General features: G+C 39.7%; 1 protein-coding gene across 1 annotated transcript; it reads right to left on the reverse strand.

The window, feature by feature from the left end:
• Window positions 1-1,888: 1,888 nt before the first annotated feature.
• On the reverse strand, window positions 1,889-25,948 carry arhgap42a (Rho GTPase activating protein 42a). Its single transcript, XM_030781873.1, has 24 exons — window positions 25,696-25,948; window positions 22,465-22,560; window positions 21,184-21,245; window positions 16,064-16,135; window positions 13,828-13,929; window positions 13,606-13,716; window positions 11,572-11,676; window positions 11,153-11,282; window positions 10,795-10,895; window positions 10,434-10,543; window positions 9,492-9,570; window positions 9,121-9,160; window positions 8,935-8,997; window positions 8,681-8,755; window positions 8,426-8,510; window positions 7,972-8,030; window positions 7,611-7,716; window positions 6,654-6,813; window positions 6,247-6,394; window positions 5,096-5,551; window positions 4,744-4,894; window positions 3,682-3,744; window positions 3,391-3,470; window positions 1,889-2,072 (listed from the first exon to the last, which is right to left on the reverse strand). The coding sequence occupies exons 1-24, from the start codon at window positions 25,847-25,849 to the stop codon at window positions 1,981-1,983; spliced, it is 2,700 nt and encodes an 899-aa protein (XP_030637733.1). The 5' UTR covers window positions 25,850-25,948; the 3' UTR covers window positions 1,889-1,980.
• Between the last annotated feature and the right edge of the window lie 438 nt (window positions 25,949-26,386).

Below are 26,386 nucleotides of genomic sequence, written 5' to 3' on the forward strand. Positions count from 1 at the left end.
GGCAGACATTAACATATTTAAACATTCTCTGGAGACAAAACAAACTCTTTTTTATTATTATTAATGACATGAACATATTTCAGTGATACAATTATAACTTAAACCCTTTAGCCAGTTAAAAACAATATAGCAGAACTGTCAACAAGCACTAACAAATAGGGGTGTAGCGGTTTTGTACCAAAACCGAAAACCTCGGTTCTGTAACGCTGGTTAACGGTATGCGTTTAATAGACAGCAGAATTTGTTTTTTCTGCCCACAACTTTTGTAAGTGCAGATGTTTTTTTTCGTAATACAGTAATACATACTAGTACTATAGGGATACATTCCACACTGTTTGTGTTTTTGATCACTAAGAATAATGTTAATCATAATTTGAGGCAGGTATGCTGTTTATTTTACATTAGCTTCTCACAGCGAGAAAATATAACCTGTTCACGTCAAGTTTCTGTACATTTACATTAACAAAAAAGAAAAGTTTAGGTTATGTGTTGGTTCAATTTTTGTTCAAGCCAAACTGTGATACAAACCGTGGCCCAAAAACCAAGGTACAAAATGAGTCATAAATGGGGTGAACTGTTACACCTCTACAAACAAATGTGGCACTCTTGCTTATGATCTATGATATACAGATAGTAATTTGCCTTGACTGGACATTGTCATCAAATTTTTTCCATATTACTGTCAAAGCATCTAAAATGTAACAACTGACAAAGGTTAATAAGCTGACCAACAAGGAACACATGAAATCTAACAGGACGGAGAGGTAAAGCATTTGGGATATGGTGATAGGTGGAACAGATCTGGTGTGATTTTAATCTTCTTTGCAGTTAATACTGTCTAAAGTAGCCAGCTGCACCTGCCAGAGAGCCTGAGGTAGCCTAACTTGGGGTGACTTTTTACAGTAGTGGTAAGTGAAAATCAAACGCAGGAAGTACTGTAACTTCTGAGAATGTCCATCTTTTTGAAAACGTCAGAAAAGTCTGATAACCTTTCTGAAAACATGCATTTGGCAAGACATCACAATAACATTGTTAAATACACTTAGGAAACATCTCAGAGGTTCTGGGCATTTCCATAAAGTGAAGTCTAAATGGACCCAGTGGCAGCTGTGTGAGATCCATGCAGGCCTCTGTCCACCTCAAAACCAACACTTCACACAGGTCTCCACAAACACCTCAAAACCAACACTTCACACAGGTCTCCACAAACACTACATGCATCACAAGCATGATGAATGTTTACTGAATGGAGAGACAGGGGAGTCGCCATGAAAACTGGCACCTTTGCAGTTCATGTTCTTCTTTCAAAAAGTTGTTGGTAACACAAATAAAGCCTTATGATAGACTAGACACCTCCATTCTGAGTCAGTGTTTTTGGGACAGGCAGGGGGAAAAAAAGACAAACCAATATGAATGTTGTATGACAGCCGATGTGTCCATACACTCTGTTAATCTATTTGCACAGAGGAAAGTCATTTGGTTTGCAATAAAGAGTGAGTCCTAAGCCCATGTAGAACAGTTTGGCACAAAGACATGTACTATCATGACCCTACTGATGCCCAGCATCGATTTTACATCAAAGACATATGACATATAACTATCATATTACAAGGAATATGTTTCAGTCATTTGTAGTGGCACTTTTCCCTCTCTATAGGTCACATCATTAATGACTACTACAGTACCGTGATACTTGTCAGAGAATTCAGAGCAAATTCATTACATGTTAGTCATTTTTACATTAGCGACTTTAAGTATATCTGTATCATACATTGACTATAAAAGTCCATCAGGATCCATACAATCAGCTTTAAGTCATTAATATATCTTACATTTCTTTAGTTAAATATTTTTAAAAAGGGAACTCTTATGGTGGCACAATATACAAACTAACAAAGATACAGTAAATAAAATAAATGAATATCTTTGTGTAGACTATTCATACCATGGATACCATGGGCTTGTTATATGTGTGTGGTCTCATTCAATAAACACCACGTAATTTTCAGGAATGAGTCCAGTCTTCCCATCATATGTTGCTTGAAGCCAGCCAGGCTCCACTGAGGGGTGCACTGTTAACACAAACACACACACACACACACAAACACAAACACAATGATAATAGAAGAAAATACCAAGAAAAGTATTATACTTAGCATTATACTAAGAAAAAAGATTTTTAAGAAAACAGGGTTCAAATTTTAAGAAAGGGTGTTTAAATCTCTTCACCATATTAAGATCAAATACCAACTAGAGGTTTAGAGGTTTATATTTAAACTAAATCCATTTGATATCACCATTCAAAAATAGCCAACATCCTCCTCACATGACTCCTTTAAATAGTTGTTATTTTTGCTGTAACCTGCTGCTCTAGTGCAAAGTGAGGTAAGAGGATGTGTGTGTGGTATCGTATGAGGGTTTGTGTATTGTATCGTATGAGGTTGTATGTATTGTAGTGTATGATGATGTGTGTGTTGTATTGTATGAGGATGTGTGTTTTGTATTGTATGAGATTTTGTGTGTTGTATCGTATGAGGATGTGTGTTTTGTATCGTATGACGGTGTGTATATTGTATAAGGATTTGTGTGTGTATTGTATGAGGATGAGTGTGTTGTATTGTATGAGGGTGTGTGTGTCTTATTGTATGAGGGTGTGTGTTGTATCGCATGAGGGTGTGTGTTGTATCATATGAGGGTGTATGCATTGTATTGTATGATGATGTTTGTGTTGTATTGTATAAGGATTTGTGTGCTGTATTGTATGTGTGTGTTGTATCATATGACGGTGTGTGTATTGTTTTGTATGGGGATTTGTGTGTTGAATTGTATGAGGATGAATATGTTGTATTGTATGAGGGTGTGTGCGTCGTATTGTATGAAGATGTGTGCGTTGTATCATATGAGGATGTGTGTTGTGTATTGTAGGATGATGTGTGTGTTATGTTGTATTGTATGAGGATGTGTGTGTTGTGTCATATGAGGATGTGTGTTGTGTATTGTAGGATGATGTGTGTGTTATGTTGTATTGTATGAGGATGTGTGTTTTGTATTGTATGAGGATGTGTGTTTTGTATTGTATGAGGATTTGTGTGTTGTATTGTATAAGGATTTGTGTGTTGTATTGTATGAGGATGTGTGTTTTGTATTGTAAGAGGATTTGTGTGTTGTATTGTATGAAGATGTGTGTTTTGTATTGTATGAGGATGTGTGTTTTGTATTGTAAGAGGATTTGTGTGTTGTATTGTATGAAGATGTGTGTGTTGTATTGTATGAGGATGTGTGTTTTGTATTGTATGAGGATGTGTGTTTTGTATTGTAAGAGGATTTGTGTGTTGTATTGTATGAAGATGTGTGTTTTGTATTGCATGAGGATGTGTGTTTTGTATTTACCGTCGGTGAAGACAGCCCCCTGAGGGAAGCTGAGCTCGTGGCTGTGTTCGGCTTGGCAGGAATACATAGCCCTAGCAGCTCTGTCGATGCCACATCATATATGACTGGTTAGACAGGATCAGTGAACTGAATAACTACTTAATCATAAACCATACAGATTAAATTGAAAGGTGTGAAAAAATGGACAGATTTTCAAGTATTAAGGGTTATCGTGATAAAAGCCAGGAAGATCTGAGGGAACAGAATAGCACAGGGATGAAGAATCCTCAGAGTTTACAACTTATACTGTACCTTAGGTTAGGAGCAGGCTGGGAGGTGATGGGGGTGTTGAAAATGGCTGCTTTAGAGGCCACCCTGCAACGGAAGACAGAGAACGACACTGAAGACCAACTGTGTGGCTATGGAGCCATTTCAGCTACGTGTGCTCTGTGAACAATCACATCAGGTTTATGAATGTGTTAAGTGCATTAAGTTCACTCAGGGCTTATATGACATGTTTGCTCTGGGCAACTTAAGATGTTATGGAAGGAATGTTATGTAAGGAAAAGAATGCAAGAACAAAAACATTAAAATATTCATTCTGCACAGAGAGAACTGCCGGGGCAAAGTTTCATTTTCAAGCCTCACAATAAATACTCACTTAAAAAAAATTAAAAACCTAAATAAAGTAACTTGCTGTATTGCCTCATTACTTTAAACTTAATGAACTTTAATCATAATGCATGCTGAAAAAACAAACATGTTTCTTACTGTGAAAGTGACATGAACGTTGGAACTGGCTGAATATTGGAGTACTTTCGGTGCTTTTAATCAATGTATTCACACGGTTTTACTATTAAATGCTGTAAAAATGAGGCCAACGCATGAGGGCAGATTTTACAAATAAGCAAATTTTGAAATAAATATGCTGAAAGCAGGGGATTCATTTTGCCTACTGCAGAAGATTTCCACCTGCCTGTTTCAGCCTTGGCTGTGTAGAGAGATCCATATTTAGGCCACAGAGATGTATTTTGAGAGTATCTAAAGAACAGTGCTGTAATATTATGAGAATATCTAAAGAACAGTGCTGTAATATTATGAGAGTATCTAAAGAACAGTGCTGTAATATTATGAGAGTATCTAAAGAACAGTGCTGTAATATTTTGAAAGTATCTAAAGAACAGTGCTATAACATTTTGACCAAAGTACACTTTCTGAAGAACAATTTTTCTGAACTGGAATTTCAAGCCTTAAGAGTATCTGTCCATTCATACATAACGTTCATCCTGTAGTAAATTTGAGGACCACAGACTGCCGTGGAAACGACTGTGGTAAGAGGAGACCTGCCTTCTTCATTACATCAGTCTTACTTACAGAGACCCAGGCCTCTGATAACCATTGATGGTATTGGTGTCCTGTCTGCAGCCCCCTGTGAGTTTGGGAGGGAGCTCAGGTAAAGGCTTTGGACTGTCCCTCTGACCTCGAGACACGAGGCTCTGAACAGATCCGTGGCAACTCCTGAACCCTAATAAAAGAAAAGAGACACTCATGAAGCCTTAGAACTCAGTATACATGACAGATTTCACAGACCTCAACTCATCAAACAAACCTGATCAATGTTACTGCATTACTCACATGGTGCTTTGAGAGAATGTGTTCCATAAACTGGAGAAACGGTCTGTCTTTTCAGTATATGTTTCTAATGTTATTGCCCTGAAGTATTTACCCTCAGAGATGTGAAGCGATGTTAGAGAGGAGGAGGCAGACAGGCTGTGCAATCCTGCTCTGGACTCATCCCTCCCTTCCTTATCATACCCCTCTTCCTCTCTGTCCTCCTCCATCTCCTCCTCTGCCTCCCCCTCTGGACTCTGCGGTGGTGTGTGGAGCAGTTTTGAATGTCTGGTGATAAGGACTTCTTCCCACTCTCCATCTGTCTTGGCAGCATCTTCTTTTGAGCTGGAGTCCGGGCTAGTGGTGGTGTGGGCGGGGCTCTGGGGCCCGTTGGAGGAGTGTGAGGCGGAGCCTGTGGGAGTGGCCCAGCACAGACTTGTTGAGGGCTTGTGTTTGGATCGTGTTGGAGAGGAGCTAGCTTTGGAGCAGCTGTTCTGCTCAGAGGAGTGGGACGACAGAGAGTCCATGCTGCCCATGGGAGTGCTACTGGGGCTACTGCTGAACGTGTCACCTGACAAAGAGGACAGAGGACAGAAACACAGAGAGAGCATGAGGAACAAGGAAAGCAGAGAAAGAACAAGAGAGGGAAAGAATGAGATGGAAAAGTTTTTCTTACATAGGCTTTACTTATACAGCGCTGTAATGTGGGCCATTTTAACTGTTCAGTCTCATTAACTGTTGTGGAGTAGGAAAGACATAGGAAACTGAAGTTTGACAGCATTCTTAAGTACAATAGAACACAGCTGAGAGCACAGCAGATTATAGTAAGGCAGAGCAGAACAGAGCAGAGCAGAACAGAATAGATCATGACAGTGTACAACGATGTGCAGCTCAGCAGAGAAGGGCATGATATGGCCCGAATGACACTGCAGTAGAGTAGGACAGAGCAGAGTAGAACAGCGTAGAATAGGGTAGATCAGAGTAAAGAAGCAGGAGAGAGAGAGGAGTAAAATTGGGGGGTGGAAGAAGAGTAGGAGAGAGTAGAGTAGAGTAGAATTAAATAGAGTAGGAGAGTGTAGAGTAAGGGAGAGTAGAATAGGGTAGGGGAGAGTGGAGTAACGTAGGATAGAGCAGAGTCCAGGTGAGTAAAGCAGGAGAGCGGAGAATAGAGCAAGGTTGGGTTGTGGAAAGTACATTAGGGCAGGTGAATGTGGGTAGAATAGCACACACTGAGTAAAGCAAGTTAAAGCTAGAACAGATTCTTACTGTCAGCATCAGCAAGGCAGAGGGTAGGTGTATAGAGGCGGGACTTCCTGGCTCCAGTTGACATACAAATGGTTTTACTGTGGCGGGAACTGGAGCGGGAGTGAGGCTGTGGCAGTGGAATGTTAGGATCTGGAGCCTGCTGGAATATCTGACAGAAACAGCAACAGATTTTGACTAAAAAAACGAGTGACACAAAGAGACTTCTCACCTGGACTTTTTGCCATGTTTGAACATGTTTGCCATTGAACTCCAAAATCTCCAAAATTAGACATGTATAAAAGCACTAGAAATCATAAGTAAATATATATTTTAATCAACATTTGATCAGACCTGTCCTGCACATGAAAACTCTCCATCATCTGTTTTACTCATCAGCGCCCCCTACTGTCTGCTGCATTGACACTTGCCTTTTCATAGTTCTCTATGAGTATTTCGACCACAATGTTCTGAAACTTAATGTTCATCATGGCTGCCACCGTTTCCTCCTGAGAGCGCATGAGTGTGGGGCCAAAGATCACAGCCAGATTAGACACTGTCATCAGATTCTTCTGGCTATGGAGGGACACCCTACCAGTGGGGAAACAAAGAGAAAAAGGAGAGAGAGACAGAGACAGAGACAGAGGACAGAGGACAGACGACAGGAGAAATTCAAACTTTAAGCTTATCCTCCTCTCCACATTGTCTCTACTCTGTTTGGTAAAGAGGTGATTCAAATTAAAACAGAAAAAGGTTCAGATGGCATAAAATTACTGCAGTTACAAGTTACTGCAAAATGCCCTATCTACACAATTATTTTATATTATAAAATGAAGTGCATACTTCTGACAGTTTTGAAGCTTTCCTATTAATTACAATGTAAACACGTTATAACATTAAAAGAAACCATTGTTTTCATGATAAAAGAGAAATTTGAACAACTGCCCAGGACAAAGTGGAGCTATACATGCAGGCGTTTCATGTGGACAAAGAGGACGTATGTGTGAAGGCGTTTTATGTGGACAAAGAGGACGTATGTGTGAAGGTGTTTTATGAGGACAAATTGAACGTACGTGTGGAGGTGTTTAATGAGGACCAAGGGGACCTATGTGTGAAGGTGTTTCATGTGGACAAAGTGGACCTGTGTGTGTAGGTGTTTGATGTGGACAAAGTGGACCTGTGTGAGAAGGTGTTTTCTTCGGACAAAGTGGACCTGTGTGTGAAGGTGTTTCATGTGGACGTACATGTGAAAGTGTTTTATGAGGACAAATTGGACGTTCGTGTGAAGTTGTTTTCTGTGGACAAAGTGGACGTATGTGTGAAGGTGCTTTATGAGGACAAAGTGGACATACGTGAGAAGGTGTTTTATGAGGACAAAGTGGACATACATGTGAAGGTGTCTCACAAGGAGGTGCAGCATCTGGCGGTTGCGCTCAGGGAGTCTGTGGACCAGCGCATGAACAGCACACACTCTGTAGTTCTGATCATCAGATTCTGCCAGAACAAGAAATACAGCAGCTCGCTCAAAACACCAGCCTGCAAAATCACTTCTTCCTCTATGTCACGAAATAGTTCTATGTATGACATGTTTTAGCATATATAAAAAAATCAAAATTAAATCAGATGTCCAACAAAATAACCAAACAAAACCATAAGAAAGAAAAGCAAGAAAAACTATGCAGAAATTAAAGAAAAAACAACATGAAGAGAACCATAAAATAAAATAGAGAAAAGCATTGGGGAACTCACTGACAGCCAAGATGAAGTCTTTATGGAGTCTAAAAGTCATTAGCGGCTCATTCAGACATCTGAAACAAGAAACAAGACAAAATGGAAGACAAAACAACCTTGTATGCTGACAGTGAAAAGTAAAAATAGAGACAAATGTAATTTTGATAAAGTTTGGTTGTAAACATACATTCTGTCTTGCTAGTTTACATTCCTTTTGGGCATTATCAGCGAAACTCTTATGACCTTAAAATGTCTTGTTCGAGAGATAATAACATAAATTCATTCTTTCTCTTGCACTTGTACTAATGTCTTTCACTGTTACAGAGAGGAAGCAGCATTTAAAAGAAGTGTTTTAAGTGGAGTTTACCTCACCACTCCATGGTGCTTTCATCATCAACACCAAATCAAACATTCTGAATAATGTGATTTCTTATATTTATTTCAGCTATCAGTTGTGGATGGGTCTGCTAACCTGAGGTAATTCTTCAGCCCACTGGTAATGGTTTTGTTATCCCAGATGTCAGGATCAAGGTCCATATCAGGAGGAGCTTTGGGAGCTGCAGGAAAACAGGAGCATCTTTTCACTGAGCGCTCACTGTCCACACAATACATCAGAAAATACCATCAAAGTGTTTCATAGCATCCTATTTCATCACCACCACCACCATCATCATCATCATCATCATCATGTGATAATTTTTCTGAAATGCAAAAAGAATGTTTTTACCAAACACAGAGGTCATCAACCGTTGCACCTTGGAGTTAACACCTCCTATTCGGTACAGGCCCATAGTGTTAATGCCTGAAAACCAAGTCCGCATGCATGGCCATCATGTTACTTTGCTTACAAGTCAGGACATTAAATGATATATAATTACTATTTAAATTACTTTATTAAAAATGACCACAGGTTGTCAACTTTCATTTCTATCAGGGGAAAAATTTACTTTAAAAACATATAAAAACACTGAATAGACTAACCTCTTATCTCCACTAGATGAATACACCTTCTAATGAAATTAAATCCTGCCTCATTAAGGAATGCTGGAGAGATAAAAATCAGATTTGTCATGGTATGGATCACACATGTTGTCCTTATTAATAATAACAATGTAATGAGGATATATATTTCTACTGTAAAACACAAGATTAAGAGGATAAACCTACTTTCTTCTTTCTTGCTCAGTAGTGCTGGCAGTGTGTATATCTGGAAATGAACAGCACAGATGAACACATCAGCCACAGGGGACTGGTTTTCAATATGGATTTCTCAGCTGGGATCTTCAAAACATTTTGACTCCATATAGTAAAATTCAGGGTTCCCAAACTTCCCTGACCTTAGTTTGTTTAATAGCCCCTTGCAGATACCATAGACTTTCAGTTAGAGAATTCACTGTAAACCTTTATTGTTGCCTTCCTTAGAAGTAACTGAGATTCTGAGTGTGATCTAACATGAGGCTGGTAAGGCAATGATGCACTTACAAGTCAGTGAGTCATCGACAGTGGTGGACAGCATTGCCATGGTGATGGGGTCTTACCGGCTCTTTGCCATCCATGGCCTCCATCCATAAACGGCGATTGGACTCAGACAGAGCCTGCAGTGTGATCACACCATGCCTGTGAACCACAGAAAAGAGAAATGAATTTTCATTATTTTTCCCTCTCTTTCTCTCTCTGCCTGTCTGTCTATCAGCCTCATCTGAATCCTCCATTACCATGTAAGACCACATCCAGCCTGCCTCCAATCAAAGAAACTAACTGCGAACAAAAATTGTAAACAAATCCATAATAACCAATTATGAACGCAGATACTGTCTTTCCTAATGGTTCCCTTACTATAATTTTTATAATATAATGATTTTTCCCTTTCTATAATTTAATATCAGACAACCTATGCCATCTATGACAGAATCTACTAACACAATGATTATACTCAGTGTTTGGGTAAGGCAAATGACAAATTAGGGTAAAATAAGAAGCAATTAAGAAGGTAAATTAAGACGCAATACATCGCTAACAAAAGTTAATAACAGGTCCTGTTACTTTGTTACATTAAAATAGTTGTTACTTCAACATTAATTCCTGGACCTGTCATCATATTTATTAAACAGAGAAAGGACTCTTGTTATATGGCAGCTGGTTGCTTCCGCAATTATTAAAGGGACAACCAAAATTCCATTTCTATATTCATGACATACCGGACTTTACAGAAACACTGGAGTGGGCTGAAAAGACCACCTGTACAGGCATTACTTCTTAAGATTCACAGAGAGATTGGGGAAAAGGTTTGGAGCAAAGATAATTTACACATATATATATATCTCTTGTGGACATTTTTTTCCACTAAAGTTTCTTTAGTAAAGTTTCTTTAATGTCCTACCACATCTTTTCATGTCAAGTACATACAGGAAGTCATTGATCTGTACAGTCAAAGAAGAATAAAGGGGGAGAAAATGTGAGCTCAGGAAACAAATACTCACCTTTCCACAACTTCAATGTCGAAGCAGAAACGCTTGTCGATGGAATCTGTTCTCCTCCGGATACATGACTTAAGCTTAAACATCTCAGGAGGACTCATCACCAGGCAATTCTTAAAAATAAACAGAGCATAAAGATTTCTTCACTTGCATCACAATTCTTGGAGACCACATTACGTTAACATCACATTCTTCATTTGCATCACAATTCTTGGAGACCACATTATATTAACATTACATTTGTAATGATACTGAGACAGGGAAGTTCGCATCCAAACATAATAATAAACATAAACATGTGAAAACACAATTATGAACATGTATGTTTGCACAGAGCGGTTGGATTTGGTCCTGTGTTGCCTACTTGTTTGCTTCCTGACTTGATCTCGGAGTTACTCATCGAGAACATTTTCGACTCTTTCTCATATCTGCAATAATGACGACTCCATGTGCATCCTATGGGTCCTAAAGGCAAAAGGAAAGAGCTGTATTTACATCCGCACCGAACAAGCATCCACATCACATAACCATGCTCCATCAGAGCAAACATGAGAAACGTGTACAGCACTGTAATCTTCCCTTCAATCAGATATCTGCCTCACATAAAGGAGTGGTAGTTATGATACAGGACAACTCCACTCACGTTTCTCCTGCACATACAGATAGCCCTCCATGGTCCACTGGCTTGGTTAAGTTAACTTAACTTAACTAACTTAACTCACGTTTCTCCTGCACGTACAGATAGCCCTCCATGGTCCACTGGCCTGGCGCTTTGAAGTCCTGCTCAGCCAATTGAATCCTCTTCATCAGTTTCTCCACTTCCTGTCTGGTGCTCTCAAAGTTGTTCCTTGTCTTTTAAAAGAGAAAATGTTACCTTGTAGGATTCACAGTCTTGGCCCAGAGAGAACTGGCATTACAGATTACCGGGCCATTTAAAAGCCACACAACTGACTACAATCCTTCTGCATGTCCTTACACACACACATGCACACACACACGCATAAACATACATCCACACACACAAATCTCATCACTCCAACACAAACACAGTTTCTCTCTCTCTCTGTTCTATCCTATCTTCAGTTTTCTATCAGTGACACTGACAGAGTGAGCCTCCAGAGGGCAGATAAGGAATTCTTACGTTCTGTAGATTGAACTGAAGCTGTTGTTTGTATGGCTCAAACTCATGGGCCAGCTCATAGCCTTCATGGTAAAAGGTGAACAGTCCCTGTAGAAAGGCCAGGAGCTGAAACAGTGTACAGAAGGGAGAGCACAATCAGTGTGTACTTTATAACCAGTCAGTGCTGTCCAGCATCAGGAGTACCATTCCCATACATTATTTTGTTTTCCTCTCACCACAGAACACCTCATTTGCGTGTGTACTTTACACTGACATGCTGAAGATAATGTTTCAGGATCTATGTGGTGTTTTGGGCATTTGACCAATTTTACAATCTCAGAAACATTTTATAGGAAATATGACACTTGAAATGATTGAAATACTCTTTTTTTGTTGGCAATTTGCAATGTTACATTATTTTTTCATATGGCTTTAAAAGGGGAAGCATGGGTAGACATTAACACTTTATAGGATTTTACATGTCTGGTCTGTCTGTAGGGAAGGTTGTGTGTATAGCAAAGAAACGATATTCTACTCATTGCACTCATTTACAATACAAGCCTGGCTCTAGGGTGCCTCACTGCAGTATGCCTCATGAATTCTGAGAAATTCTCTTTTCTCAGAAAGAGAATTGACACACTGGCCATGCAATGAGTCACTCTAGAGTAAAGTTTAATTTCTACTTTAAATGTTTCCACTGTTATTCTGAGCCCTGACCTAGTTTCACCTTTAGGGCAACCACACAGATTGTAAAATGACAGTGGGAAAAATATCATGACTTCAATTATTTCAGCCTACTGTACTTCACATTAGAGAGGAGGAATTTAAGCTATACAAGTTTGATCCTGTGGTATAAGTAAAAAAAAAAGTCAAGAAAAATGTTTTCAACACTTTATTTTTGCATTTTCTCTCCAGTTTACCCATCATCTCTGGAAAGTCTCATCGTCACACAGTACACATGTCATTTGGGAATATGATGTATGCACACCGTGTATTCTCTCACTACACAGTGAGATCACTGGGATCATCCACCCCAGGAAGGAGTCATTTCTCTGACCACACTCACAGCCGGCAGCGAGTCCACACAATATGCTGCTCCCAGACAGAAATGTCTAAACACAAAATGAATTAACATCTTCATGATCTTTTAAAGCAGAGCTGCTCAGCTCTGGTTCTGGAGGGCTGAGGCTTACACTCCTGTTCCCCAAGTAAAACAGAGTGTCAGCAAAAAGCAGGATGCAGACCCTCTAAGACTACATCTTTTCACTCCTCTTTTACAGTAATATTTTATTTTTAAAAACTAACATTAAATTGACTGAAACACATAGCCATCAAATTTTTGGGCTATTGTAATTTAATATATGTGTAATATCTACGAATAACACCTCTCCTGGTAGCGGAGTTTCATAAAATTTAATTGAACTGAATTTACCTGTATTTCAGATTAAGTCACCTTCAAAAGCTGAACTCAAACTTCACCATCAGTTCGCATTTCACTTCAGAACTGACTACAGCCCTGGCCACAGTCACACAGGTGACTACTGATAGACAGTTAGAGGGAGATGTGTCTTGACCATTACACCTGTCCAAAGGTAAACCAGTATACCTGTCCAAACAAAGATATGCACACCTGTCAAAACAAAGACATGTACACCTGTCCAAACAAAGACATGCACACCTATCCAAGGGAAAACTAGTACACCTGTCCAAACGAAGACATGTACACCTGTCCAAGGGAAAACTAGTACACCAGTCCAAACGAAGACATGTACACCTGTCCAAGGGAAAACTAGTACACCAGTCCAAAGGGAGACCAGTACTCCTGCCAAAAAGAAGAGCTCTCCATCAACCCAACTGTGACCCCTTAGACAGATCAGTGTGGCTGGAATTAAAATGATCAGTCTCACACGCAGGACGCATTTCTGAACTGTCTGACAGAGCTGTCATCAGACACACCTGTTGAGGGTTTAAAGTTTCCATCAATAAACGAACAAATGTTTTATACCATTTCCTGATATTAACCTATGACTAATAATGTTCTCTGTGGTGACATACCGGCTCTACAAATTCAAATTTCTTTCTTTCCTGGACTTCTTGGATTTTGAAGACATATTCCAGGGAGGCATCGCAGAAGAGCTGCCTCTCTTTATTAATCTGCAAGTCTGCCTGAAAGAGAAGGGCTTGTGTTAAAAGCTTTCCACCAACCGCAGATAAGCATGTAACATTTTCATGCAGTTAAAGTGCAATTCATATTTGAATGCTTGACATTTTTATTACCTCTTGTAAAAATGACTCTTTCTTTTTGGAGGACAAATTTAGGTGCTTCTCAAGAACAGTGTAATACTTTTCTGTTTCTTTGTCAAATTTCTTCTTCCCCTCCTGTACCAAAAAAAAAAACCAAAAACATGCTGACGAAAATCTGGAATTTCCTGCTCTGTAATTTACGAGATAAACATCTTTTGTGGACCGTTATATAAGATATCAGACTTGTACACAAACATCATTCAAAACTCACATTAAAATATTTTGGATGTTTTCATGTGGTTTATTTTGATAAGGATGGCCTGGGGCAGGATGCAGTATAAAAATCTGAACAGCAGGTGGCAGACTTCAAAATAACAACCTCAGACTCTGCCAAAAGCTCAGTGTAGGGAAACAAAGAAAAAACAAAGTCCAGTGCCATTTCCTCAGGATCTGAGAAGTAAATTACTGATTAGGTTAATGTTAAACCACTGATTTAGTTTACTGTTCAGTGTTTAACAGACTGAATGTGACCCCTGCCCTTGTGGAGCACTCGTCTGAGACTCCCTCAGAGTCTATTCCTCCACACACTGCCTCAGACCAGCCCTCAAACTCCTCACAGGAGCCGAGAGAGGGAGGACCTTACTAAGACTGATGAAAAAAAGAGAAGTTTTAAATGAAGTAGAGCGTGATTGAATGTTACATTTAAATCAGAAAGCTCCAGAATGAGCCAACATCCCTGGGTGTCTGAGGCCTGGGTGACAAACTGAATGATTCACACCAGCTATTCAGCTCTGCCTGGGACATAAAGGACAAGCTAGTGTGGTGCTTCCAGTAACAGGACACTGTTCCCTGAACCTTAACAGACTGTGGTTGTGCTGTTGAACGCTATGGGTTGTCCCTTGCTGCCCTTCACGATGAAATCACCAATTAATGGAACGCTGACTGAACAGGCGCATGGGGCTATCAGACCTCCAGCAGTGAAATGGGTGCTGCTGGAGAGCAACTGAAACCAGATCCAAACTGTTTGCCTTTCCTTCCTGACTTCAGCTCAACCTTTCCCATGACCCTCGACTGGCCACTTGACCTGAAGAGTGCAGACTACATTTAGGCTAAACAACAGATAACAAAAGCCTTGCTTCAGACATGTCTGACTCAAACCTTTGGCTCACTGCCAATGACATCAGCATCTACAGAATCTGCAGCACAGAATTTCCTGAGGAGAATGAGGAGTGTACTTGTGTTACTATTCTGCTTAAAGAAGTATGAGTGTACTCCACGCAGCTCAGGGTGCTTGCTTCTGTTTGAGCTTTGTAAATGTCAGTGTGTGTGTGACTACATCTGCATCTGAGGGTGGAGATTTGCTTTGGCCTCTGCACTACGCACAATGTGAGCAAGCTCCAGACTGGTACTCGCTGAAGAAACACGGGTGCCGATCAGACCATAAGGTTGTTCTCAGCTTGGGGATCTTTGAGCAGTGAGCTATCACACAGCCCTCTGGGCTGTCAAATATCACTGCTCAACCATAATCCCCAACCACCATCACACACCCCAGGAAGCAAACCATAACTCCTTTCTTTATACGTTAGATCAGATTAGATTAGATCAGTGTCTAGAGATTAAATCAGTTCTCAATGAGCAACTATTTCTCCATTGCCAGTATTCTGGTTTTACACTTGAGAATACACAAATGTTTGTCAATGTCAAATTGTAGTTAAAAGCGTTATTTTTTTGATCTAGGTAAACTTAGAAAGAATGTCTATAAAAAGCACATCCTGAGAGCACGTCTGATTACCTGAATGATGTGTACTAACAGGGGAGGCCCTTGTGAGTCGGAGCCTGTTATGTGATCAGGTGTTGGCCTTTTTTTATGCCGAATATTTCAGTCAAGACCCAGAGGCTCCCTTAACCCAGGGTAAAGTGAGATTAAAATCTAGTTTCTGGAATTCACAAGACTGTTGTTCATTACACACTAAAAAAAGATAGAAAAAGGGCATTAGATGACCACTGGATGAATGTTGTTGCTCGTGCTCTAATCTCTAAGGCGATGTGTTGTTTTAAAGACTGAGTCTTTGGCCAAATGCTGTTGTGAGCAGGATCTTTACCATTAGATCTGAGGGCTTAACTGCAGCAGTAATTGGTCGAGGTGTTTACAATGTCCTTCCTGTCACAGACTTAAAACAATAGCAGTGTGTGTGAGTGATTCTGAAAGACACATTAAAAGCTATGTTAAGAATAAAACACTGTAGCTCTTTTGTTCTGGAAAACTCACCTTGACAGCACCAATTTGCTCTTTGCGAAACTTCTCTAAAGGCATGATTAAGACATCATCAGCATTCTGTATCTAAATCAGATGGGAGGAAAAAACAACTATAAACATATTGACCTGCTTTAAAGTTGTAAAAAATCCTTTCAAATATATTACTTATACTGAAATCAAACTGAAATGTATTCACAGAAGTTGTTTGTTGTTTACAGTGCACTGTTTTGCCTTGTGTGTCAGCTTCTTGTGCAGCTTCAGGATGTGGACTGTTGATATTAGATATGAGGTCACTTTTGGTTGATATAGAATTACCCAGTGTCTGTTATGGTGAATACTTTATTCAGGCACAGTCAATATGTTGTATCCACATAGTTAGCAAATAAAAATCCTTTCTAGGCTGTCTAGACTAGTTTGACCACTCACCAAACAATCAAACTTTTATGCCTGGGAGACATCCTGACAGGACCTGCTTTTATTTACTCTGAAATAATGACTCTAGAATTACCAGCTGTTTCATTTAGCCAACTCCAAACTGGAAAAACATACAATTACACATACAAGTTCCTTTTATATACTTTCCCAGGCCAAGAATGGCGGGCTTCTTGTCTCACTAGAGAATTGCCCAAAATAAGTTCCACATGCTCCCCTGTGCTAATGTCTCCCTCCAGCCCCAACTCCGAGATCTGCACGGACTTCTGTTTCACCAGTGTTGGCATTCATGCAATCACTTTCCTCAAATACATGTGCAGACAATCAGTCCTCTAGAATGAACCACTGCCTGTAAAAGGCAGGGCAACCTTTCATTGTTACATTTAGTCAACATTTTCTCAATCTTATATTCAGTTGATAAAAAAAATTCCTCACTTAGATCAACTGTCAGAGAGACTTGACAAAAATCTGTCCACACTATTCTATTATTCAAGCAAATATGATAAAAAAGAAGAGTCTCACAAGTTTTTATCCCCAGTGTTTAATGACAAACAAGCAGTTTTGACCAGTACAAGAGACAGACTCATAACATACACACAATCAGAACTTCCAGTAACACATAAACACCACTGATTTCACAAAGACGAGATATTGTGATCCTTTGGTGGAGACAGCCACTCTGTTCACCTCAATTCTCTCTCATTAGACTGATCTCAATTTCTCATGGTCTTTATAGGCGGAAAGGCTATGATCGATAAACAGAAATGCTAACGGGAAAAAGGGAAGCTAACAGGGAGCGAGATGGCTAACGGGGAACAAAGCTAAGACGGAAGTCTAAGGCTAAGGCTAAGGCTAAGGCTAAGGCTAAGATTGGCTTGGAACAATCAATGAATGAGACACTTCGTAAGTGCATACAGGAAACACCAGGATATATATTCAGAAGGAAAATGGGAAGCAAACTGAGGAGATGTGCAAACAATAATTAGATAACAAGGTAATCAAACAGAATTGGTTAAAACTGTGCTCTGATTGGCTCTAATTGAAAGGGAGGTAGAAATGGAAGTGTGACAGGTGTGGTGTTCCTCAGAGTCAGGCCTAGGGCAAACAGCCTGACCAAGCCTAGTACAACAGGGACATCTCTGAGGTGACATTTTCAATACAGGCTTTAGTGGAAATTCAGCTTACCTGTTCTGGGTACTAGACTTATTAAGATTTATTCTTTAATTCAAACTGGACACCTTAAAATCCTAGCAGAAGAACCTCATCATTACAAAGTCAACCAAACAGACCAGAATGAAAATGTGACAACCTTTGAGAGATGACAGTCTGCTTGAGTATGACCATGGTTTCTTCATCATGCTTTCCAAACTGAAGATTTTGAGCATGGGGTAAAAAGCTAAGCAAGATGAATGAATCATTTTGACATTAGCCAGGGGCTAGAGTAGGGGGGTGTAATGCAGCTGCCAAAACCACATACTACCAGAACAAGATCACCAGCACTACAGACACATGCAAACTTTTTTCCACTTTCACCAGTCTTCTTCTTGCAGCAACACCAGATCTCCCTGAAGAAAAGGTGGCAAAGTCTCCCTTCTTTGAAAAGAAGATGTCTCCAAACTCCTTCTCACTAATAGACCCACCACCTGCTCCTTAACCTTACACCCTCTCATCCTCTACAATCCATCTTATGCCTTTTCTCACTCACATAATCAATACATCATTCACAAGAACATTCCCCACCATTTTTAAGCAGGCCTGGATTATTTCACTGCTCAAGAAACCAACTCTAAATCCGTCACATAAAGAAATAGGTCTTGCTCTTTGCATTTCTACCAAGGATTCTTGAACAGGCTTTAAGCAGATTAATAATTTTCTGCTACAGAATTATCTGCTGGATTCCAAGCAGTCCAATTTACAGAGGGCAGTCTCCATTTCACGGAGATTGTCCTCCCCACTGTTGTGGACCACCTGCAGGTGGCAAGGGTAGCCTCCAAATCATCAGTCCTCTTTTACTGGACCTGTCTGCAGCCTCTGACACTGTTGATAACCAGATCCTCCTGTTTACCCTCTCTGACCTTGGCATCAGAGGGTGGCACTCTGATGGTTTGAGTCCAGCCTCTCAGGATAATCCTACAGGGTGTTGTGGAGAAGCACGGTATCCAAAGCACGTCAGGCAACAACTGGAGTGCCTCAAGGATTGTGCTTGGACTTCTCATCTCTTCACTCTACACCACCTCATTGGGCTCTATCATGCAGCAGCACACCTTGTCCTACCACTGCTATGTTGATGACACCCTGCTGTACCTATTGTTACCTCCAGAGGATACCACAATCCCAGGATGCATCTCTGCATGCATCACTGACACTGCAGCCTAGATGGAGGAATGCCACTTCTGACTCAGCCTTTCAAAACTGGAACTCCTGGTCATCCTGGCTGTTCAGCTTGGTTCATCTTCACTACTACTATCAAAATCTACCATAAACCAAAGGGGTGATGGTAGATGACCAGCTGGCTCTCACCGACCATATCGTGGTGACCTCCTGCTCTCGTAGATTCACTTTAAACGACATCAGGAAAATCAGACCATGTCTGTCAGAGTATGCAGCCCAACTCCTTATCCAGGCACATGTAATGCCGAGACTGGAATACTGCAACTCTCTTCCGGTGAGTCCACTGGCAGGTGCTATCAAACCACTGTAGATGATTCAAAATGCTGTGGCATGCCTGGTCCTCAATCAGCTGTAGCAAGCACACGTCACACCCCTCCACATCTCCCTCCACTTGCTCCCTGTATCTACCCGCATCAAATTTAAGTCCCTGATGCTAGCTTTCAGATCAACCAGTGGAACCGTGCCTCCATACATCATGTCACTCATTACGACCGACATTTCATCCTGCCTGCTACGGTCTGCAAGGGAACGGCACTTGATGATTCCACCACCTTGCAGCAGAAAGGCACAAACTTGACTCATCATGTACATAGTTCCTCAGTGGTGGAATGTGTTGCCCAATTCCATCTGGTCTGTTGACTCCCTCATAATTTTCAAGAAGTGCCTAAAGACTCATCTTTTCTGTAAAACTCTTACCTCCATCACCACAAACTAAACCACGCCCGAAACACTTGACATCTTACCTGCGGACTTATAGCTCAAATGTTTCTACTGCACTACTTAATTTTTATGATGTAAACTTCATGGCACAACCTTATAAATACTGTATGCTGATGCTTATGCTGTCCTTTGTGCATTTACTTTTATGAAGTGGATTTCCTGGCACTCCATGACAGGTATTACTCAGCACTTATTTTTGGATGTTGGAAGGAACACTATACCTACACTCTACCACTATATTATGGGGATACAGACACACTTTCTTGTCATTATGGAAGTATAGTTATTGTGTTGATCATTGTTCATAGCATCCCAACTATTAGCACTGCTTCTTCTCTCGCACTTTTGTAGCCCCAGCACATTCACCCTGTTTCTACATCTGTCTCTCTGTAGTTCACTCTCTTACTCCCTTAAACTTTTCTTGTACTTGTATCTGGCCTTATACTGAGCTTAGGAAACTCCTTAATGGCTACACATTTAATTTGTGCTCTGCCTGTTTAGAAATCGTTTTGAACAAAAGTGTCTGCTAAATGGATGAAGGTAATGTAATGGTTGTTCAGCTGTGAGATACAACCAGTGTGTCCATTCTCTGATCATACACAGCTAAGAATATCAAACAGCCATTTTCCATCAATTCAGAAAAGCAACAGAACTATCAAAAAATGTTTACATACCATATTTGAGTTAGCTGCAAACACAACTTGATTTCAACTTAAGCCATGGTTGGTATGTTTATTCATACTAATGTTCTTATTGTTACTAACTGTTCGCTGTACTTCACATATGAACATTAGTTCATCCTGAGCATTAGGATTATGATATTCTTAGTGATGTTAGTCAGTAAATATTCTGGGATAACACAGAGGATGTGGACAATCACAGTTCAATCTGGGTGCATCATTTCCGCCAAACCATTTTTTCATGTTTATGAGAGTGAAGCATTGTAGAGATAGCATTTTGGTTTGGTTGATACGTGCAGTTTGTCCGCCATCCAAAAACAATGTCATGACCCAAAGCCTCCATCTGTCCGTTTCCCATAACACTTAGCCCTAACAGAAATAACTCTCAACCAGTGTCCTTCACTGACCAAAAATAGAACATATGTTCCCTCTGGACACCATCAGAAGTTCAGAGTGTTATGTTTGATAAGGAAAAATATTAATTAAGCCTATGGCCACATAGCAGAAAACACAAATGACACCCAGGGATAACCTAACACAAAGAGCGAATTACTGTATGCCATCATGAAACCCCTGATTTACTGTATACCATCATCAAAACCCCTCATTTACTGTGTGCCATCATCAAACCCCTGATTTCACTCAGTGACATTCTGAAAGATGGACCTGTTCAGTGTTACTTGAGAGTAAAATATGTTCATACCTAAGGGTGCACTGACATGTAAGGAAATCCTAAACATTAAAGGAAATCCTAAACATTAAAGGAAATCCTAAACATTAAAGGAAGCTCTAAACATTAAAGGAAATCCTAAACATTAAAGGAAGACCTAAACACTAAAGGAAGTCCTAAACACTAAAGGAAATCCTAAACATTAGATGCTGAACATGAAAAAAAGGGCTTAGACTCACAAGCCTTCTCCTCTCCTCTTCGACTGTGTTCAGTAGCTGAGAGAATTCCTTAAACGACTGCGCTGTGGGGAAAAGAAAAACAGAACAGCCTTCACCTAATTTGCTTAACAGCTACAGACAACACATAGTTTTCTAGTCATTGATTATAGTCCTCAGAGGATCACAGAGAGAGCATTCAGAGTTTTGGTATTAAGTAGATGGTAGCATTCATAGCTGTAGTATTATAAAGACTGTAGCATTCAGAGTTTTGGTATTATATAGACTGTAGCATTCAGAGTTTTGGTATTATAAAGACAGTGTGTAAGTGTGAGTGCGACACAGGCATATATTTCCTCATCTGACTGGGAATGATTGCACAACAGCTAAAAAATCAAGAGTTACCTCATGTGCTTGAAGAATACATTATAAATGCACCTTTACAGTAAAAAAAACCCCAAAACAACAAAAAAAATTTTTTTAAAACATCCCCTACAAATGTATGGCAAATAGGGCCGGTAATAACATCCTGCCAATATACAAAATTATTTATCTTTAAGTGTATAAAGATAGCTGTTGATCAATTGTTAAATTTGTTAATTTTTTTTATCTATATGTTTTCTGAAATCTGAATAGCAAATTTCAGTAGGCTTAAAAAAGATAAGATAAGACCACAGATAAAGAATAAATCTATTATTCCAAGCACCAGTTCTATCAAAATCTGGCAGTTCTTATTTGGATTTCATCATCCTTGAAGGACAATCAGCAGTCATCCCTGGTCCAATAAAAAGCTGCCATTGTTTGGGGAAAAAATGCAGCAGCCATTGGAGGGTGGCGGTCCTAGCAACAACTGCAGCATGCAGAAACAGTCTCTGTTACTTTCAGAGTTTGTTTTATGCCTAAGCTGTTAGATTGCAGATAGAAATGGAGAATGGACATGTGAAAGGACTTCAGAGGCTACCCACATTAAATATCTTTACTCTGTGTTCAGAGTTAATACTCTGGACACACAGCCACTCTCCTCAAAAGACCTCAAGTAACTGTCTCTCACTGTTTGTTTCAGCACTGGAATATGTTGTTGTCTTTGCTGTTGTGTTGGTTATTTAAATGGAAGTGCATGGCCTGATAAGAACTGCATTAAAGCAGACATGCATGAGTACTGAACCAGTCTGCAGGTCTGGGACTGAGTGCTATGCCATGCATCTCTGTCACTTCGTCCATTCATTTTCTGCATTGTCTGGCATCTGGATCATGAGATCCTACGGACAAATGAAATGCTATAACCAGAGCTGGAGTGACTCTTACCAATATTAATCTCGTCATCTGTCTCTGCATCACCAATACATTCAAACTGGAAATCCTGTAGGGACTGGGAGAACTTCTGCACTGCTGCTGATAGATCTGTACAAGAGAGAATCCACCAAATCCGAAAACACATCATATAATATAAAGCACCTTGTGTTTTTCAAGAACCATTTGTATTTTACTTGGAGAACAAAAGTTAAACTTTTACTGTATTATAATATCAATACATGAGAGATGACTGTTTATAATGGATAAACAAAAAGGATTTCCGTGCATTCTCCTGTGAATTCAAAGGGGGAAATCGGTGGTAAGTCATTAACATTCTCTACGGTTCAGTAAGGAACACCATGAAATGGGGCCATGTTACCATGGTGAAGCGCTCTACAGACATTACTTTGGGCTAGAACGGGCAGGTTCCAGAAAAGAGCATGTAACACTACACTGCTTAATACTTCAAGACTTAACGAGGAGCACACAAGCATATTTAATATTTTTACAACAGTCAGTTTGATAAGAAAACACAACAGAAGGATTTTGTGAAGGGTCACTGAAAGGTTACATGTCAAATGGACTGTCAGCAGTTTTTAAGCTGTGGTCTCAGCTGTGGTGTATCACTGTGGAGGCTAAAAAAACTTAAACTTTTGAGGAGTACTCAAGATCATGTACAGAATTAAGAACAATAGCCATTTCTCAGATATCATCAGGAAAAACAAAACAAAACAAAAAGCCCTAATACTTAAAACTGTCAGTGATAACACAGTAAGGACACATGGAGATTTCATTATGAAGCACAAAAAGGACATAACTCCTGCTCTCTCTCCAGTCTTACAGTGACTAGAATTACAAAGGACTTTTTAACCTTACTTTGAAAGTATTATCCATATTGGTAATCAATTTATTATGTGCATAGTCACCCTTAAAAACAAAAAGTGTGTTATCCCTCTGAATTTGTCAATCTGAATAAACAGAGTGTAAATCTGCATCTCCACATTTACTGTCACAGCTGTACCACACCTTAACATAAACATTTTCACACATACAGACACAGACACACACACAAACGTATCCCATCAGCATGATTATGATCACAGTTACAGGACAACACCAATCTAAATAACCTTGTCCTCAAGTGGAAATCAGCTAAGATGTTTAAAACAATTTGATGTGATCTCTGGGGCCGAATTTCAACACTGCTCTGATATGATGCCCTGTGTATGCTTTTGTCAGGAGATCCGTTTGGTCTCCATATCAAACCACACACCTGTAGTCATACTGACTCTGCATCAGAGTTAAACCCAACTCTTCGATGGAGTTACTGTCAACTCAATTGGATTTTCTGGACAACATCCTTGTGTATTATGCAAAATTGCTCAGCTTTTCAGGGGCCATAAGCTCTACTTTCAAATGACTACTGAGATCACACTCCATGTAATAATGTGGTAAGATCCTCTCTTAAGGGTCAACTGACAGCAACAGGTCTGACTTCCTTATGCCAGACTGGACAGTGTTGCTTGAACAGTCCAGGTAGTCAGTTTACAGTATTCTGCTAACACACAAGTTCTTTCATTAAACTGAGAAAAGCTCCATAAAGACAACATTCCACAGTTACCCTCACCCATCCTCATAGCCAACAGTCTCAATCATCTGTGTCAACACACAAGAAGTCTTTATTCATGACATCTTTTCATGACCATATATACATAATTTTTTAACCACAGCAAGTGGACCTGACATACCCTGAAAATACAGCAGTGGGGGGAGGGGGGGACCCTAACACTATAAACCCTTTGTTGGTCTTTAAGCATCAAACTACCTTCAGGCTACATGAAACTATGAAACTTCACAAACTATTCATCAGGTTACGAGGTGGTTCTGAAATTATACTCTCTTGGGCCTCTGACGTAAAATTGGGAAAATATTCATCATTGTTACCCATCGTTTCTGTACCTTAAAACACATTTACAAATTTCAATGTTCCCATCTCAGCCTGTAAACACTGCATGTTGCAATTCAGCAATCCACGCATGTGCGATGCACTAGTTGACACGCACAGAAACGTACGCAATATTGACAAATTTACAGTAATATCCGAATTTTTGTTTTTATCAGGTATAGGTATGTGGCCTCACAATATGAAGGATCAGTTTTCATTGCGGGGGAAAACAAATGGCTTCACAGACCACTGACAGACTTTTTAGAGTACCCTGTCCATACATTTTATGTGTAGCTACTGCTGTAAAGAAGTGTCGAGGGATGTGGGAGTGACATTGTGTAATCTCCCTCGGTGAACTATCACCAAACCAACAGCATGATCTTTAAAATTATGAGGGGCAGACGATTGTCCATTTTCGACAGGTGATCGCGAGGGTGTTTCTCAAGCAAGTCTGATTTTATATTCATATTTTTATGTTTCCATATTTTCTTTATGTTTACATTTTGTAGTTATATTTTAATTCCTTCTCTGTTGCTTGGTACTGCACTCTGAATCTCGTTGTACATTAACGATAACAATAAAGGTATTCCGTATACATTTACTTGTTGCATGTTGTATTTCAGTATTCTCTGTTAAATTGTTATTATCAAAGTGTATATATGATTGCAGTATACAAAGGTGTGTGTGTTCTCGGCCTGTGTGGACGTGGTGGAAGTAAACTGTTAAAACATAAATTACATGCTGTGATATATTCACTATAATTCCAGGTTCCACCAATTGAAATTAGTTTAATCCATTTAAATACCAACTGTAACATTTCACACACCACGTAAGTTCACGTGAACTCAATAACCCAGTTGGCTCCAGCTAAAACCAATACAGACCATTTGAGACCAGTTCAACCAATACAGACCATTTGAAACCAGCAGTTTCTATCAATTGTTTTTCAACTGGAACCAGACCAATACATTCCAGTAGAAATTTCTACTGGTTTTTCTACTGGGCATTCCAGCAGAAACCAGTTATGAAACCAGCTGAATGTGTTTCAGTTTCCCTATAAAAACCAATAGGAACCAGTTAAAATTGCTATTGGTTTTTAAATGGTTTTCTACTGGATTTCAACTGGAATTTCCACTAGGGCATAGACTAATTTCCATAAACGGAGATTAGATTAAAAAATTAGATTAGATAAAGATTAGGTAAAAAATAGCCACAAATTCTCCAGTCATTTAACAGAGTCAAACTGTTCCACTGGATAACATCACATTAAGAAAGCTGATCATGAAAAAATAACTTACTTTTAAGCGCACTGATGAGCATATTTCCGTCTTTAATAAGTTCCTTTATAAATTTATTCGTACGATCCAGCTCAATTTCATGACATTTCAGACGGTCTCTGAAATCAGGACTGTCCAAAAAAGAATCGCTGAATTCCAGAGTAGGAAGGCCCATTGTAATGGTACCCTAAAGGCAAAAAACCTCGAATAAACACTGGGTGCTGTGGTGCAGATTAAAGAAGTCTTTACAGTGAGTTTTTGTTGCGATGTAAACTCCGTAAAGTAACCAGAGCAATTACAGAAACCCCGTATCTCCCAGGACCTTCACTTCCGGCATTTTGTTCCTGCACTCTCTCATTGTCAATTGGAAGAGGTAAGGACCACGGTGACTCCTACCGGTCTGTTTCCAGAACAGGGGGATACTAGTCATGGCATTGAATGAGAACTTGCCGGTTTCTCGCGATTACAGAAATTGTGGTAGGATACGTTGGTTAATGACATACATAAAAGCGACCCTGAGCTTTTATTACAAGCAGAACTGCTGTCTTTACGGTTATAAAAATACTGAAATACTGAATCTACTTTATCAAACATTTAAGGCTGTTATTAGGGGATGCTAGTGTCTAGCATTTACACAACTAGGTGGAATAAAGAATATAAACACATTCCTTTTGGAGAAATGCGCAGGACTTGTTTTAAACAAGAATAAAAT

This window comes from Chanos chanos, chromosome 8 (genome assembly GCF_902362185.1).
Source record: "Chanos chanos chromosome 8, fChaCha1.1, whole genome shotgun sequence".
In the NCBI taxonomy this organism is placed as follows: Eukaryota; Metazoa; Chordata; class Actinopteri; order Gonorynchiformes; family Chanidae; genus Chanos; species Chanos chanos.

Excerpts from the sequence above, each read along its gene's own strand:
- arhgap42a (XM_030781873.1), bottom strand. The coding sequence starts at position 25,849 with ATGGGCCTTCCTACTCTGGAATTCAGCGATTCTTTTTTGGACAGTCCT. Across the intron at positions 13,930-16,063 it reads AGCAAATTGGTGCTGTCAAG|GAGGGGAAGAAGAAATTTGA; the intron begins GTGAGTTTTCCA and ends TTTTTGGTACAG. Across the intron at positions 11,677-13,605 it reads AATTTGAATTTGTAGAGCCG|CTCCTGGCCTTTCTACAGGG; the intron begins GTATGTCACCAC and ends ACACTGTTTCAG.